We start from the raw sequence: 16,612 nt of genomic DNA, 5'->3' as shown, positions 1-16,612 counted from the left end.
TTCAGTGTCTGTTTTTGTTTTTTCTCGTGAAAACTGAGGTGATGGAAAGTAGACGCTGGGATTTTTGTATTGTGTTGCGATACATGGATCAGGAAATAACTGAAGATATAAATGAATAGTCCTGGAAAATGCTACTGCAAAGAAAAAATAAAACGCTATTTTACCATTAGTATGTTTATGTTTAAAGGGATTAATTTACAAAAATGCACAAGGGATTTCCAGGAAACATATTAAGCAAATTTTCTTAAGCGTCGGATTTATTTATGATATAGTTATGTCTGGCTGAGGTTTCCATTTCTTGCATTACAACAGCAACTGGCTACACTGGGTTTTTCAAATCGGTAGCTCCCAATTCGGTCCAAAACAATTCTCTGTAGTAATATGACCCCTGTTCTAGGCCTCACTCTGTGCTGACTTACTCTGGTCTGTAGGTTGTCCTCACAGTCTTCCACGCACACACACCGAATCAGGAATGCATTTCGATTAGTTTGGTCTGCCGGCTGGGGTTTGAGCCACGGTCCACAACGCGAGCTCCCGCCCGTCTACCCGCTGGAGACTCACCGAACTGCAAAAAGAAAAACCCAACTGATCCGGCGCAGCAAGGTAAGTAGAAATCTACCGGATTGATTCCATTCTTAAAAGTTTAGGAGTTGCGTTGCCTGCTAACTTGTGAGCTAACATATTGCGTAGTAGTAGCCAGCGAGCTAGCAAGCTAATGTTGTTCTTTTGTTGCAATTTCTTTTGTTGTTGTTTCCTGTGTCGTGGCTGTGATTGCTTGGCTTTTTCCTGCCTGTCCCCCCTTGGTAGGGGATCGGCGCACTAATAACTCGGCTGTGCGAAAATCTGACTGGGGCGAGATTTGAACGGGGGAGTAGAAATGCACACCAGTTCTAATGAAGTTGTAAGTGAGCAAACTAGCCAGGAAGCCAGTCGTCAGCTAGATAGAAATAATTACCATTTGCTCGGTCGAGTGTGGGTTGGATTTGCGCTGCAGGCAGGTTATTTTTCTCTATCGTTTACTTCGCCGTTTTTGCCAACGTGATGCTCTACGAACCGTCTGAGATTAGAAACCCACACCGTGTATTGTCAAATATACATGCTCCATCTCTGTCTCCAACGACGATGCCGTGTCTAACGCAGCTGTGCACAGCTGTGCGTCCAGCCGAGCAGCACAGCGCTGCCCCCTTGTAACTTGGATCATGGCATCGCTGTCACTGTCTCGATTGTAATGGGCTATCCGATGAGATGCGTGGGAGAAAATTGATCTGTTCTGGAACTGAAAATAGTAGGCTATAGGCTCTCTAGTTCGGTCACAAGTTGAAACGTTTAGTACGTTCTGATTGATGCATGCATGTTATTTTTGATTAACTGTGTGTTGATCACGAGTGTTGAGTGTCAGTAGCCTATATTGCCGGGTTATGTAGATATGCCACGGTTATCCACCCTCCTCGTCCCCTTCTTTAGCTCAATATACAGCTCGACTCCCGGCAGCTGCAGCGGGTCGTTGGCACCGCTATGTGCGAGAGCCGCTGACACACAGCCCCATTGTGTGAGCCCCACCTGGGGCCTTGTGTATTTTTTTGAGCTGGCGGCTGTGCTTTGGTGAGAAATAGTGTAGCTAGCTACAGATATCGTTAAGTAAAAACGTGTTACAGTTATGTGTTTGTTTACTTGAATGAATTGGCTGACTGAGTGGAACCGTCATAAATCCACTGAGTTAGATTACTGCACCACCATCTTCAGAAAGTTCTAGTCATGCATGTAAGCGTGGGTGAACAGGTTTAAGTTAAATGTCCGCTTACTGTTAACACACAGCATAGACAGTATATACTCTCTCTCTGTAAATGTTTACCAGTCAATTTCTCTGATTCGATTTAACTGTCCCATCGTACTATCGTTTGTGACGGCAAACGGTAATGTGATGGGCGCGTACGATTGCCCACTGTTAACTCCTCGCGTCTGCCAGATGATCTGGCATTTGTCCCGGCGGCGAAAGAGCGGACAGATTGGAGCTACTGTAGTCACAGTCTGAGGGCTGGGATGATCTAATAATAGCCGCTCTTACCCTCTTCGCATCTTCTCTCTCTCTCAAAATCAAACGCACTCAATCACGCCCCCACCCCTCGTATATGGCTACTGTTTTTTCCTGTGGTTTTTGTATTTGAAAAAAGCCATATAATTGGAAGGCGACCCAGGAAATGTAGGGATGACATCATTTTGGGAGGAGGGCTTAATTCTATCAGAGGAAAGGGCTCTCACTTGTTGTGTTTGTAACTTGTTGCTGAACTCTGTTTAGGTGTATGTGTGAGGGAGAGGGAGCCTGACAATACCTGCAGTGTGCTTGTCGAGGCTGTTGTGGTTTGCCTGGCATTTGGCGAGGTGTGCTGTGCCTTTTGGAAAGTACAAGGACAGCAGAACATGATCTACCTTACCGCTGAAGCTGCACTGAGGTTCCGCAGGCAGAAGCATAGAGGAACTGAGTCTGTTGCTCAAGGTGTGTGTGTGTGTGTGTGTGTGTGAGGGGGGGGGGAGTGTAAAGTGTGAGTGCAATGTAGGGACGTTGGAGCAGGGTAGTTTGTTTTGGATGGCATTGAGTCAGCGTGTTAGCCACAAAAAGGCAACGCAGTGGAGCAGAGAACTGCATCAGGCTGGTGAGTTCAAACTGTGTGCGGGTTGCTCCAAGATCTGTCACCAGAACTGGGTCAGCAAAGGCCCGGAAACAGTCTCTTAAGCAAATAAATAATGTAGTCTGCGCTCTCGCCCCTGTGTTCGTCTGCCTGGGTGCGTGGGGGTGAGGTTATGAATATTTGAATGTGTCTGTACATACGCATGCGAGTCTGCACCCCCACACGCCATACCTACACGCCGACCTTCATACACGCGCAGTTGACTCACTAAGCTGTGGCACTGCCCACACTGTAAAATGCATAAACCACCGTCACAAGCTTAGCCTAGCTTAGCCTAGCCAAGCCCCGGCACTGACACGCTCCTGTGCTGTCATTACCACATGCTTCTCCTCCTGAGATGTTCTCTTCTCTTCCTTCCTCTCTTTCACACTCTCATTCATTCAGTCACACACGCAAGTCTCTCTCCCTCTTCTCTCTCTCTCTCTCTCTCTCTCTCTCTCTCTCTCTCTCTCTCTCTCTCTCTCTCTCTCTCACACACTCACACACACACACACACACACACACACACACACACACACACACACACACACACACACACACACACACACACACACACAATCACATGCAAAAACACGTTGGTGCCCAAAGTCAAATTCAAATGTACCTGCTCGGTTTTGCACAACAGTACACTCTCAGCGGCGATCAAACTAGCACAGACCGTTAGGCGGTTACCATCAAAAGTCAGCAAACCTTCAAAAGTGCAAGCGTGCCGTTTGGTTGAGTTTTGAAGCCAGCGGCTGGCACCCTGCGGTGGGGGTTCGGTTCGGGGTAGAGGAGGGCCGGAGGGCCGCTGACGTCGAGCCGAACCCTGGGAGGGGGGCCAGCCAGCGCCCCTCGGAGCGATTGCGTGCGCGGCGGAGGCGGAGTCTTGGTTTCTCCCGTTTTGTTTGCCCGGTTGGCCCTGCTTGTTTAACATGTCAGGGTGAAGTATTTAAGCTGTCAGAGGGGAGAGGGGGGACAGGGACAGGGGCGAGCTGGAGACGTTATTACTAGAGTAAATATTATTGCTGCTCTATGGTGTGCCACGTCAGAGAGTGAGAGAGAGAGAGAGAGAGAGAGAGAGAGAGGGTGTGCCCTGCTGGGAGCGTGAGACACTGAGAAAACGTGGACTGTTTCCAGGGCCTTTTCTCTGGGCCTCTGCCTGTATCCGGGCCCTGCTGGTCAGTGTGCGTTCTCAGGGGCTGTCATCAGCTCACAGATGACAGAACTCCAGCTCTGTGTGTGTGTGTGTGTGTGTGTGTGTGCATGCACGCGCGCCCCAACAGCTCTGTGGGGTCAGCTGCAATGTCTGAACACGGTGTCTCAACCCCAGCGCTGTGTGGGTGTGTGTGTGTTTGTGTGCATGCCACATAACTGTCATCGGCCCATTTGGCAATGACGGGGGTAAACACACGTGCACTGATGCCTTTTCTGACGGTCCCCACTAAGCCTGCACTCTCAACCGTGTTAGCACACCATCACGGCTCCTAAAATTCCCGCCGCACTGCGCGGTCAACAAGGCTGCTGTTAGCCAACACCGCTAACGTTCTGTCACAGCCGCAAGGGAGCAACCGGACCTGAATCGCTTCAGTCATTACCCGTACGCGTGAACGGGGGTCGCGGATGAAAGCGGGGGGATTGTCTCCTCGTGAAGTCGGAGCCGAGTCCGCCGTCGGCCGCAGATTTCGCGGGCTCTCGGGAGAGTGTGCGGCTGTGGACGGAGCGAGGGACGCTCTCTAATGTCTGCCCTGAGAGGCCTTGAAGATCCCCGGCTTCAGACGGACCCTCTCGGCCCTGCCCCGGTGGCACACCTGCCTCTTTGTGGTCCGTGCCAAGCCGCCGTGCTCCGGGGGTTGTAAACAGCGCCCCGCCTTTTTGGGCTTCAAAAGCAGGGGAGTTGAATGGAGGACAGAGAGGGAGGAGCCACGGGCTGCCGCCCTCTCCTTTCCCTGCGTTTCTCCTCCTCCTCTCCGCGCTCTGTTGTTCCGTCTATCTGCCTGTTTACAGCTCTCGTGGACGTATCTCTCTGTGACCCCTGGGGGCCTTTCATTAGCTAGCTAATGCCGCTCTGCTCCGCCTCTGTTTGGCAGCTTGAATACGGAACGCACAGTGGAGCGGGCCTGGTCTCAGACTGTTTATAATAACTGAATTTGGGCTGGCAGATTTCAGTCCTTGCGTTGTCGGGCCTCAGTGAACAAGCAAGCTTATGTTTGTAACGTATAGGGCCTCTGGAAAAGCACCAGCTGTCTGTAATGTACAGAGGCTTATTGTGAAATCACCTCGTGTCTGTAGAGTATTAGGCATCGGTGTGCAATATGTATCTTATTAGGTGTCTGTGTCTGTAATGTGTTGGACGTCAGTGTGTCTGTAATGTATTAGGTGTCAAGTGTGTCTGTAATGTGTTGGGTGTCAGTGTGTCTGTAACGTATTAGGTGTCTGTAATTTATGATGGTGTCATTGTCAGTAATGTGTTGGGTTTCAGTGCCAAATCAGCTGTCTGTCATGTGCCGGGTGTCAGTGTGTCTGTAATATATTGTAGTCATTGTATAAGTGTCAGTCTGAAATCACTGCTGTATGTAATGTGTTAGTGTGTGTGTAATGTTTTAGGTGTTTCTGTAATGTATTGGGTGTTGATGTGAAATCACCCTGTGTCTGTAATGTATTAGGTGTCAGTGTGTCAGTATGAAATCACCCTGTGTCTGCAATGTGTCGGGTGTTAGCGTGTGTGTAATGTATGGGGTGTCGGTGTGAAATCACCCTGTGTCTGTAATGTATTAGGTGTTAGCGTGTGTGTAATGTATGGGGTGTCAGTGTGACATGGCTGTGTCTGCAATGTGTCGGGTGTCAGTATGTCTGTATTGGGTGTCCTGCGTCAGTGTGTGTAATGTAATATGTGAAATGGCTGTGTCTGTCTGTATTGGGTGTCCTGCGTCAGTGTGTGTTATGTAATATGTGAAATGGCTGTGTCTGTCTGTATTGGGTGTCCTGCGTCAGTGTGTGTAATGTAATATGTGAAATGGCTGTGTCTGTCTGTATTGGGTGTCCTGCGTCAGTGTGTGTAATGTAATATGTGAAATGGCTGTGTCTGTCTGTATTGGGTGTCCTGCGTCAGTGTGTGTAATGTAATATGTGAAATGGCTGTGTCTGTCTGTATTGGGTGTCCTGCGTCAGTGTGTGTAATGTAATATGTGAAATGGCTGTGTCTGTCTGTATTGGGTGTCCTGCGTCAGTGTGTAATGTAATATGTGAAATGGCTGTGTCTGTCTGTATTGGGTGTCCTGCGTCAGTGTGTGTAATGTAATATGTGAAATGGCTGTGTCTGTCTGTATTGGGTGTCCTGCGTCAGTGTGTGTAATGTAATATGTGAAATGGCTGTGTCTGTCTGTATTGGGTGTCCTGCGTCAGTGTGTAATGTAATATGTGAAATGGCTGTGTCTGTCTGTATTGGGTGTCCTGCGTCAGTGTGTGTTATGTAATATGTGAAATGGCTGTGTCTGTCTGTATTGGGTGTCCTGCGTCAGAGTGTAATGTAATATGTGAAATGGCTGTGTCTGTCTGTATTGGGTGTCCTGCGTCAGTGTGTGTAATGTAATATGTGAAATGGCTGTGTCTGTCCCCTGCAGGTGCGAGTGCCATGCTTGTCAGAGGGGTGAGGGCGTGAGGCGATGGGCTGTACCTCTGCTAAGCAGGTGTCGGCCGTGCCCAGTGATGAGGAGGGCCGGGGCAAGGCCTACAGCAATGGGGACGTCTTCACCGGTCAGTGCTCCAGACTCACGCCCGTCCTCCAGACCTGGGTCTAATGCCTCATTGTTTTGGATTCAAACCCTTTTCTACACTTTACCTAGCTTGTCTGGTGTATTGGAACCTAGGAATTACTCTCAAAAAGAGCGAACCTCGTCTTCTGGTTCTCTTGGATGGCTCGGTTGCACCAGGCATGATCAATCAAGCACAGACGATAATTTAAATCCAAAGCGGTTACATATTTGACCCCGGTCTGATAACATCGTATTACCTTTACTGGATCTGACTAGTCATCTGCCAGTTCTGACTCACTGCAGAAGGCTTCATCCCTAGACACAGCTATAACATCTTTAATAATGTCGTCTTGCATTATGAAATTGACAGACCTGACATTTTAAAATGTTCTCAATTTTCCTCTGATCTTATCCTAGACTCTAGGATAAGTCTAGGAAGTCTGCGTTAAGATATTTACCGTTCATTCATAATTCATTTTTTTGTGTCAAATTTAGATAATGCATTATTTAATTCTGCGGTTGAGCTGTATTCTGATTTAGCAAATGGCTGGTGTAAAAGAAAGATTGATGCTTCAATCACATTCCCGCTCTGTGTCTATAAATGGCGATGACAGTTTCACTGCTGCTTATTATTATTAATTTGGAGACTGATTTACACAGTGGCTGCCTTTCTGAGAAGGAAGCTCATAGGCATAACCACTGTGTGTAGTCTTCACGTGTGCTGCTGGGACATGCTGTGCAGCTGTGAGGCACTGTTAAACGGAGGCTTTGAAGCTTTTTTTGCCTGAGTGTCCTCATTTTTACCGTGAGGGTGTTCGCCATGAAAGGTCTCTCCACAGCAGCAGGCCGGAGGTTGAAACTCGAGAGGTCTCGGAGGACAGAGAGAGAGAGAGCGAGGCGGTGTTAACCAGATTGATTATGACCGTGAGGGAGAGAGGAACGGGGGATTATGGGACAGATTAGGGATTAGGAGCAGCGCGTGGAATATCGCGCAGGACACGGCAGATGATGAGCGACGGGAGGCCTCTGACGCCCACGCTCTTTCTCTTTTTATCGCTCCATCGCCCTTTCTCTCTTTCCCTCTCTCTTTCTATCTCTCTCTCTAGTTAGCTACCTCCCTCGCTTTTAATCTTTCTATATTTCTTTGTCGCTTTCATGCTCGGTCTTTGTCTAGCCACTCTCTCTTTCAGTTACATTACATTTTTGGCAGGTGGCACAGTTCTATTCAGGCAGTTAGCAGACGGTCTCATCCCGAGCAAACTTTTAGGGCCAGATTCACAGACACCGTTTCACAGCCTAGTCCAAGACTAAATACTGTTGTGAATGGAGGTTCTCCGTACAAAACTCAAAGCTTAATCTGCGTCCATGAAACTGGCTCTTAGTATTTTTGCATAGCATCCCTTTTGTAGGGCATTTTACATAAGTGTGTCTCTCTGCAGACCCCCAAAAGGAAACAGACTGTGTTGACCATGTTGACACAGGGTCAGCAAGGCTTAATGAAAAGACTGTGCTCATCAATACAGGACTGTTGCTCCCATCATTGCGCTGCCTCTGTGCAATTCTGCTACCTCAGTGGAAAGCTCCCAGAACTGTTGAGTTGAAATAGCACTGTATAGATCATGGGTTTTCAACATAGAGTGTTTGGTGTCTTTAGATAGCTAATGTTGTGGGAAACAGTTTGGTGTCATTGGTGGTGTAGTACACTTGTTTTCACCTTAACATCAGCACCATGTTGAGACCCAGGTAACAGGTGAGGTGAGCTAGCTGTGTAAACAGTAACAGTGCAACAGTGAGACCCTGTAGCTCTCCAGGACCGGGGTTGAAGACCACTGTGCTACACTGGTGCTGAGCTGCTGCTCTTTCTGATTGTGGAGGTCTGGAGGATGAGCCCGGTTTCAGCTCCCATCTGTGCCTGCAGTAAGGCGGGGAGGCTCCAGCAGTCCTCCTGCTCTGTCTGGGGTCGGGAAAACGCTGTGACAGTTGCTACGGCAAGCTGCTCCCATCCCAGGGCAACGTCCCAATCCCTGCTCCCGCCACAGAGAGATTATTACTGGAGTGTGGAGCGGAGAGAAGGAGCGAGTGATAGATAGGTGGAGTGAATGATGGTTGGATAGAGGGGGAGAGGGATAGATAGAGGGAGTGATCGATGGAGGGAGTGATCGATGGAGGGAGTGATCGATGGATAGGTGGAGTGAGAGATAGTTGGATAGAGTGAGTGTGAGATGGTTGGAGAGGGAGTAAGAGATTGTTGGATAGAGGGAGTGAGAGATTGTTGGATAGAGGGAGTGAGAGATTGTTGGATAGAGGGAGTGAGAGATTGTTGGATAGAGGGAGTGAGAGATTGTTGGATAGAGGGAGTGAGAGATGGTTGGATAGAGGGAGTGAGAGATGGTTGGATAGAGGGAGAAGAGAGATTTTATATCCTGTTATAGTCAACGTTGCGCAGGTCAGAAACTTTAGCTCCCTCTGACGATCGTCACACTTGCTTGCCACCGCCATTAGGAAAAAAGCTATTTCTGTAAGAACAGAATGGCCTTTTGGGACGGCCAGAACGGAACATCCAGTTGACGCGCGTTTGCGTGCGCGGAAAAGGGCGTCTGGCAAGCCCTAATACACTGTAAATCGCGAGCTCGGGAGAGCGACAGATTGTTGTGAGGAGTATTGATGTTAGCTGGCGTTAGCGAGCGTACCGTTCTGTGCGTAATGTTAGTGTCAGCCACCCCCAGCCCCCGCTCTCGTTTACACAATGACAGGAAAGGCTGAGAGCTGCTATGTGCAGACGGGAGGAAGAGAAAGTCTAAGCTCTATTTAATATCGTTGTTTATGAAGTGTGTTTGAGTGTGTTTTGGCTCTGGGTATATGTGTGTTTTTGAGCGTGTTGAGACGCGGGCACTGGAGCTCTGCCTGTTTTCTTTCCTTGGGCGAAGCGTGACACCCCCTTTCTCCCTGGTACACTGTGCTCTGTTTGTGTGAGCGAGTGTGCGTGTGAGTGCGTGTGAGTGCGTGTGAGTGCGTGTGAGTGCGTGTGAGTGCGTGTGAGTACACGTGAGTGCACGTGTGTGTGCGCATGTGCACGTGCGTGTGCGCATGTGCACGTGCGTTGGCGCGTGCACGTGCATGTGCGTGCATGTGCGTACATGTGTGTGCACGACTTGCAACGCCAGTTGTGAGCTCTTGTAAGTTTTCAAGTAAACACGAAAAAAGACAACAAATGCATGCAGTGATTTTCAGATAAGATCAGTTCTTAGTCTAGAAAGCAGTTTCATTTTCCATTTTTCTCCCTAATTGGGAATTCCCAGACCCGTCACAGCAATGTCCTCCGTCTGAGCAAGAGAGCGCACGCTCGTGCAAACATGCCTTCTGGAAGAGTTCCGTACAGTGACTGTCCCCTATTCCTTCTACAGTCCGCCCACTCGGCTGTGAATTACCGCGGAGGACTGCACAGCTCAGCTAGCTCTCAGAAGCAGGCCACACGTCTCCCCACTGCACCTGAAACCCCTCCCCTCCGTCCCTGGTGGCTGGCTCCATGACCAATGACATGCCATCCAATATACTGCAAAAACCAAAAATAAGTCCGCTCGAAGTATTTTAGTCTTACATGGGATGAGACAGTTTGACTCATTTCAAGATTTGCCAATGGGGTAAGAAAATGTAATATCAAGCAAACTAACTTAAAGCTAAGTTAATAGTTTCTAATTAGGAGGAGAAAAAAGACTTCAGGCTAAAACACTTTAAGACTTTTTGCAGTTTATTGTGAAGGCTCAGCCAGCTGGACTAGTGCAGTCTCAGATTCTGTGAGGACTACAGGGTGCCTCGCTGTGCTTAACACCAAGTGCTTCAAATGGACATGCCTTTTGGGAGGCCCCAGTGATCACATTCTTTCACAAATACTCAATTTTTTTTTCTTCACAAGTTTCTAACAAGTTATTGAGATTCTCCCGATGAATCATCATTCAGGGTGAAACCTTCCAAGATCCTTTGTCATCAGCTGAGACACGAAGCAGGATTACTGAGTTAGAGCGATAGGTTCGCACGGTAAAACCCAGAACCCTTTCAAAACCGGAGCACGGACTCAAGCAAAAACGGCCATTCAGGGTTTTATGCTGTGAACTTATCCAGCTGATTCTGTAATCCTGCTTCGTGATATACGTTGTACGTCGCTCTGGATAAGAGCCTCTGCCAAATGCCATTGATGTAATGTAATGTAATGTAATATACCCCCCTGGTACACTCTGCTGTTTTGAGTGTTACCCGTGTCAGTACGGATTTTTATCAAAGCATTTATTCCCTTATGTGAAGTGCACAGTGAGGGGGGGAGAGAGACTGTTATGAAAGTGCGTAGGGTGGAGTGGTTCACATACAAAGTCTGAGACAAATAAAACTTTATGTGATATGCAGTGGCTGCAGGCAGGTTTAGGGAAAGTGGAGAGAGGGCGGGGCCAGTGAGAGGGTGAGGATGAGGAGGCGCCGTGGGAATCCTCTCCCTCCTTCTTCTCTCCCTCCTTCTGCTCTCCTTCTCTCCCTCCTTCTGCTCTCCTTCTGCTCTCCTGCTCTCCCTTCTTCTGCTCTCCTGCTCTCCCTTCTTCTGCTCTCCTGCTCTCCCTCCTTCTACTCTCCCTCTTTCTCTTCTCCTTCTGCTCTCCTTCTGCTATCCCTCCTTCCGCTCTCCTGCTCTCCCTCCTTCTGCTCTCCTTCTGCTCTTCTGCTATCCCTCCTTCTGCTCTCCTGCTATCCCTCCTTCTGCTCTCATTCTGCTATTCCTCCTTCTGCTCTCCCTCCTTCTGCTCTCCTCCTCCAGGGAGGGGTGTGTCAGGGCAGGAGGGGTGTGTCCGGGCAGGGCAGGAGGGGTGTGTCAGGACAGGAGGGGTGTGTCCGGGCAGGGCAGGAGGGGTGTGTCAGGGCAAGAGGGGTGTGTCCGGGGGGGGCAGGAGGGGTGTGTCCGGGCAGGGCAGGAGGGGTGTGTCAGGGCAGGAGGGGTGTGTCCGGGCGGGGCAGGAGGGTGTGTCAGGGCAGGGGGGGTGTGTCCGGGCGGGACAGGAGGGGTGTGTAAGTTTAGTGCGTTTGGAGCGATAACACACAGCCTACCTCCCGCCCTCATCCTTCGCTGAGTCACGTACCTCTGCCGTCTCTTTCGCTGGAACGTGGCAGGAGAGCAGAGCTCCGTCGCTCCTCTACCGCCAAGAGGTGCTGTTCATCACTGCTGTTCCTGAAGAGCTCTAAATTTAGCCACCTAACTCTCAGCTCCTGCCTTCTCTTTTTCTCTCTCTTTCTCCCTTGCCCCCCCCCTGTCCATCTCTTTCTCTCTTTATCTCTCTCTCCCCCCACGGCAATGCTAGTGGGAGGGGCGAGTTATTTAACTTGCAGATTCGCTTGTTTGTAGGTGACATGGTGTAAGGGATGTCACAACTGAAATGTCTCTCCCCAGACGAGTACAAGATGAAAGGAGTGGAGGAGGTGAAGTACATACGCGGAGAGGAGGACAGAGTGAACACACGCAACCAGGAGAACCTGGTGAGGCCTAGCGGACACGCCTATATGCGCACCTACGCACACACCCACCCCTTCCACCCTGTTCCCTTCACGTGGACACATACAGTACCCTCCAATAGTATTGGAAGGCCAATTCCTTTGTTTTTGCAAAACACTGAATACATTTTGGGTTGAGATAAAAAGATGAGCATGAGAAACAAGTTCAGAATTTCATTATTTCCTGGTATTTACACCTAGATGTGTTAAGCTACTTAGAACATAGCACCTTTGGTATCAGACGACCCAATTTTTAGGTGGCATAGAGAGTATTTAAGTAAATGACAGTTAATAACACTTAATATTTGGTAGAATATCCCTTGCTTGCAATAACTGCATCAAGCCTGCGACCCATTGAAATCACCAAACTGTTGCACTCTTCTTTTGTGATACTTTTACTGCAGCCTCTTTCAGTTGTTGTTTGTTTTGGGGGGATTTTCTTCAGGAGGTGAAATGCATGCTCAATTGGGTTAAGGTCTGGTGTCAACCAGTTCGATATCTGTTGCTCAGCACATCAATGGTTTCTTTCTATTTGAGGACATTCCAATTTGTTGTACAAGCTATCTCCAATGCTTGTTCTGGGCCTAAAACCAAGAGTAGATATTCAGAACTGTTTATTTTTTAACCAATCAATCTAACAGGACACATCTGGACAACAAGAAACACCTGTTCCAATGCATTTGCTCACCTAAAAATTGGGTGGTCTGATGCAAAAGGTGATGTTCTAAGTTGTTTAACAAATCTAGATCAAAATACCAGGAAATAAAAGCTGAAATTCAGATCTGTCATCTCACACAATATCTTTTGACACTGAATTGTCTTCCAAAAACCTTCCAAATTGACCTTGCTGTTCCAATACTTTTGGAGGGGACTGTACACACCCCTCTTTGCACACTACACTCCTCGAGAGTTTACACAGTGAGACCTCTAACATACAGGGGTGGGCAATGTGACGTTTTTAAATAGCCCATATACTCCTTTTCACACAAGTCATGCAAGTTGTTATTGACGTCTTATCCGGTGTTCATTGCTTTGAAAAGGCCTCGATTAAATGTAATGATATGGCATCCTGTGGTGGCAGATTTAATCTGTTTTGAAGTAAAACTGCATGATATTTTTCACCATTATATGGTTGGTTGTCAGGGGATGGGTTAGTTATATGAAACAGGGAAACATGCAGGGAAACAAAATAGAACAAATTTATTCTGTTTATCTCAAGCGAGTCCTGATGTTGTTCAAGAGATTTTCTCTCGCTAAGGATTTTATTGATTTATTTTTACCAGAACATTATTTTTTCAGGCTTAAAAGCCTAGTTGCACCGGCACTGGGTTCATAGCTCTTCAGACCGCTGTTTGCTGCACATTAGTATGCACGCACTTACTCCCACACTTGCGAGCACAAGTTGATTGTTAACATATCCGTGAGTGCGCACACAGTGGCAGCTGATGAGTCAAAGTGCTCGTGGCCCAGTGCACTTATCAGAGCCTGCTTTAAGTGCCCTTCAGTAGCACTGATGTCATGACAACGGCGTGAGACATGACAGAGCGCTGACCCTGACCGGCTGAGGTCAAGAGGGTACCGTCAGGCGAAAGAAAGAAAGACACAAACACTGTCCAAAACTGTCCGCTGGAGGGCTATAGAGCCTGTGCCCTCCTGTCCCTACAGGGCACCCCAGCGCACCGCACAGGTAACGGTGGCCTTAAGTGAACCGATTCTGCTCCTGTCCTGTTTTGATTGTGGGCGTTTAAAGAGAGCTGGAAATGCAGAGGACCTTTTATTTAATTTAACGACGGCTGCCAGCGGGGGCAGGAGTTATGGTGTTGCTGTTCATCGTCTGGTCTGCTTCCACTGTTCTTGGAGTGTAAAAGTGTGTGTGTGTGTGTGTGTGTGTGTCTTTCAGGAGAAGAGTGCAATTTCATGCAGGGGAAAACAAAAGGAGGTCGCAGGAACTAATGGCAACAAGACTAAGTGAGTTTTTGGGATTATGTGTGTGTGTCTGCGTATGTGTGTGTCTGTGTCTGTCTGTGTGCATGTGTGTTTATGCATTTACAATGAATTGTGTGCTGAGTGAGTGGGTGCTTTCTCGTTGTCTATCTGCATTTGTATCTGCTGCTTTTAGTGTGTATGTCATGGTTGCTTAGTATTTCTGGTGTGTATGCAACATGTTGTTGAAATATGTATGCGATTTCGTTATGTATGTATGTATGTCGATATCTTCTAAAGACAGCACAGAGCCTCTGGTATCAAGGCAGCTCTAGTCCTGGAGTGCAAATGGTGCTTGTTATTCGATGCAGCCTAATCCTTATTCCCATAATTGGATCAGAAGGACCTGTTTAATCTGAGTCTGAGGGCTGAAGATGTGTGCGGAATGATATGGAGGTTTACCTGCAGGGCTTTAGGAACAGGTCTGGTGGTCTCACCACTTTTGCCTCAGTCTCCAGTGCAGAACACCAGGGTATTACAGTAGCGCTAATGCTGCGCTAGCGTGGTTCATGGCAGCACTTTTGGTATCGTACGGGGGGAAAAAGGGCAGGACTGCACAACGGCAAATAAAATATACGTTGCTATGGTGATGTTGCTCTGTGATTGTCCTGTATTACACTGTTTCCTACATGATACGAAAATATACGAGGATTGCGCTTGGTATAGCTGTTTATCTATGTTGGAGGGGAGGCAACAACATGAATTTCTAGTTTTCCATGTTCTGGTGCTGTGTTGTCACATTTGGTTTGGAATTCCACAGTAAAAGTTAAATCATTAGAAACTTTAACATCAGTCTGCCGTATCCATCGATGTCTGTTTTTGTTATTATCAAATTTCACCATTGAGCTCTCGTCCACTACAATGATGTCCAGTTTGCGGTCTACCTTGATCCATGTGAACGCAGCCTGTGTGTGTGTGTCTGTGTGTGTGACTGCACTCACTCTGGAAGCTGAAACACCTCGTTCCCTCCCCCTCCTCAGTATCCACACGTCAGAGAGCCAGCAGGAGTTCTTCAGGATGCTGGATGAGAAGATCGAGAAGGTAGGAGGGAGGGGACCAGGAGGGCGCACGTAGGAGGGGGTTTAGGAACGGTGCCTGAGGAATTCAGAGACTGAATTAACTGACTAACCGAAGAGGGTTAGTCATCGAGAGAACTATTTAAGAAAACATTCGCACTTCCTGTGGGGCTTGTACTTGCTGCCTTCATCTTAACCAGCTCCCCTTCCTCCAGACCCATCCGTCTCATTGGCTCCTTCCTTCCCCTGTTCTGACCCCTCCCCCTCTTGCTCGACTGATGCGGATTGGTTGTCTCACGTTGTGTCTGTTCCTCGTTCTCAGGGACGGGACTACTGCTCTGACGGAGAGGAGGAGGTGACATAGCACAGCGGCCCTCGAGACCCTCCCCCTACGGCCCCCTTTCCCCTGTACCCAAGAGAGACAACTTGAGACCGTGTGAGAGTGTTTGTGTGTGTGTGTGTGTGTGAGTGAGAGAAAGGGAGAGAGAAGTTTGGCGTGTCGTTTTGGACCAATGAGAACTTCCCCCATTTGGGACAAGCCTGCTGGATGGGAGGGGGGGGGGGGGTCCGTCTGTCCCCCTTTCCCTGTGTCCCGCACGAAGACACCTCTGCTCACCCCTCGCTCCCAAAGACAGAGAGGACTCTCAAAATGGAGGGGGCTGTACAGTGAAAATGGAGTGCAGTGGAAACGCGCTCTCTCTCTCTCACTTCCTGCCTTGTGCTCTCCGTCCTGTGAGACGGACTGCACGCGCTCAGTCCTGAGGGGGGGGGAGGGGGCGTCGCCTTCCTGCTGTCATGTGAACTGAGAATGAACTCTGGAGCGAGGCTGGGTGACCTGAGAGCCATGAGGATTCTAATGGGGGGCGGGGGGGGGTTGGGTTGGGGGGTTAGGGAGGGGGGTGGCAGAGGGGTGGGTGAACAGAGATATTTAGATTTGTTAGAGACTATGGAAAAGAACGAAAGATTATTGAGGACTCACTCCAGCCTTTAAAATATGTTTTCTTTTTGTCCTCAAAACTGTACCGTTTTTACGTGTTCTTGTCGTCCCGTCTGTTTCTCTTTGGCTTCTGTCACAGCGCGGACCTTCCCGGGCGGCTAGCTAAACGTCTAAAGTGCTGAAAAGGTGAAAGGTCGCCGGGCTCCTGTGCCCCCAGGCTGTGTCTCTGTGTGTTTAACCCCTCTTTCTCGAAAGACTCTTTAAAGCCATGACACTAAAGCACACGAGCTGTCACTCACACAGCCCACGGCTCTCGAGCCCGCCCCCAGCGTTCTGGTGTGTCCGGCCTGTCTCCCCGCATCTGTGTCTGCAGTTTGGGCTTTGGACCATTCCTCTACTTCAGCAGTATTACGGCTCAGTGGCAGCACGCGCACACACACACACACACACACACACACACACACACACCTTTGCTTGCTTGGACAAAGACTGAAATGTTGCAGCAGGGGTCACTCAGAGACACAGACCTGATCATGCTTCTGTCTTCATTTATGGATCATTCCTTCTTTTTTATTTTCAAATGTTTTTTGTTGTTGTTATGTTTTTCTATTAAAATAAACACAGGAGCTGTTTATGCAAGGGTGTCTCCGCCCACTGTGCCTAGTCCCTGATTGTGATGTCAGAGGCTGTGCGTCTGCTGAGTGGACACTGGGGAGGAATTATGGTGAC

At 48.7% G+C, this 16,612-nt stretch overlaps 1 protein-coding gene across 1 annotated transcript; it reads left to right on the top strand.

Annotated features, from left to right (window-relative positions):
* Positions 1-442: 442 nt before the first annotated feature.
* LOC133129171 (uncharacterized protein C1orf21 homolog) lies at positions 443-15,731 on the top strand. Its single transcript, XM_061243065.1, has 6 exons — positions 443-603; positions 6,290-6,422; positions 11,847-11,932; positions 13,848-13,915; positions 14,911-14,971; positions 15,269-15,731. The coding sequence occupies exons 2-6, from the start codon at positions 6,332-6,334 to the stop codon at positions 15,308-15,310; spliced, it is 348 nt and encodes a 115-aa protein (XP_061099049.1). The 5' UTR covers positions 443-603; positions 6,290-6,331; the 3' UTR covers positions 15,311-15,731.
* The last annotated feature ends 881 nt before the right edge of the window (positions 15,732-16,612 follow it).

Source organism: Conger conger, chromosome 5 (genome assembly GCF_963514075.1).
Source record: "Conger conger chromosome 5, fConCon1.1, whole genome shotgun sequence".
Classification (NCBI taxonomy): Eukaryota; Metazoa; Chordata; class Actinopteri; order Anguilliformes; family Congridae; genus Conger; species Conger conger.
Note: the sequence above shows the minus strand (reverse complement) of the source record. Positions and strands in the feature narration are given on the sequence as shown.

What these genes read in the sequence shown, in the direction of transcription:
- LOC133129171 (XM_061243065.1), top strand. Translation starts at nt 6,332, where the DNA reads ATGGGCTGTACCTCTGCTAAGCAGGTGTCGGCCGTGCCCAGTGATGAG. An exon ending in CACGCAACCAGGAGAACCTG is followed by an intron (nt 11,933 to 13,847) that starts GTGAGGCCTAGC and finishes TGTGTCTTTCAG; the next exon opens with GAGAAGAGTGCAATTTCATG. An exon ending in ACTAATGGCAACAAGACTAA is followed by an intron (nt 13,916 to 14,910) that starts GTGAGTTTTTGG and finishes CCCCCTCCTCAG; the next exon opens with TATCCACACGTCAGAGAGCC.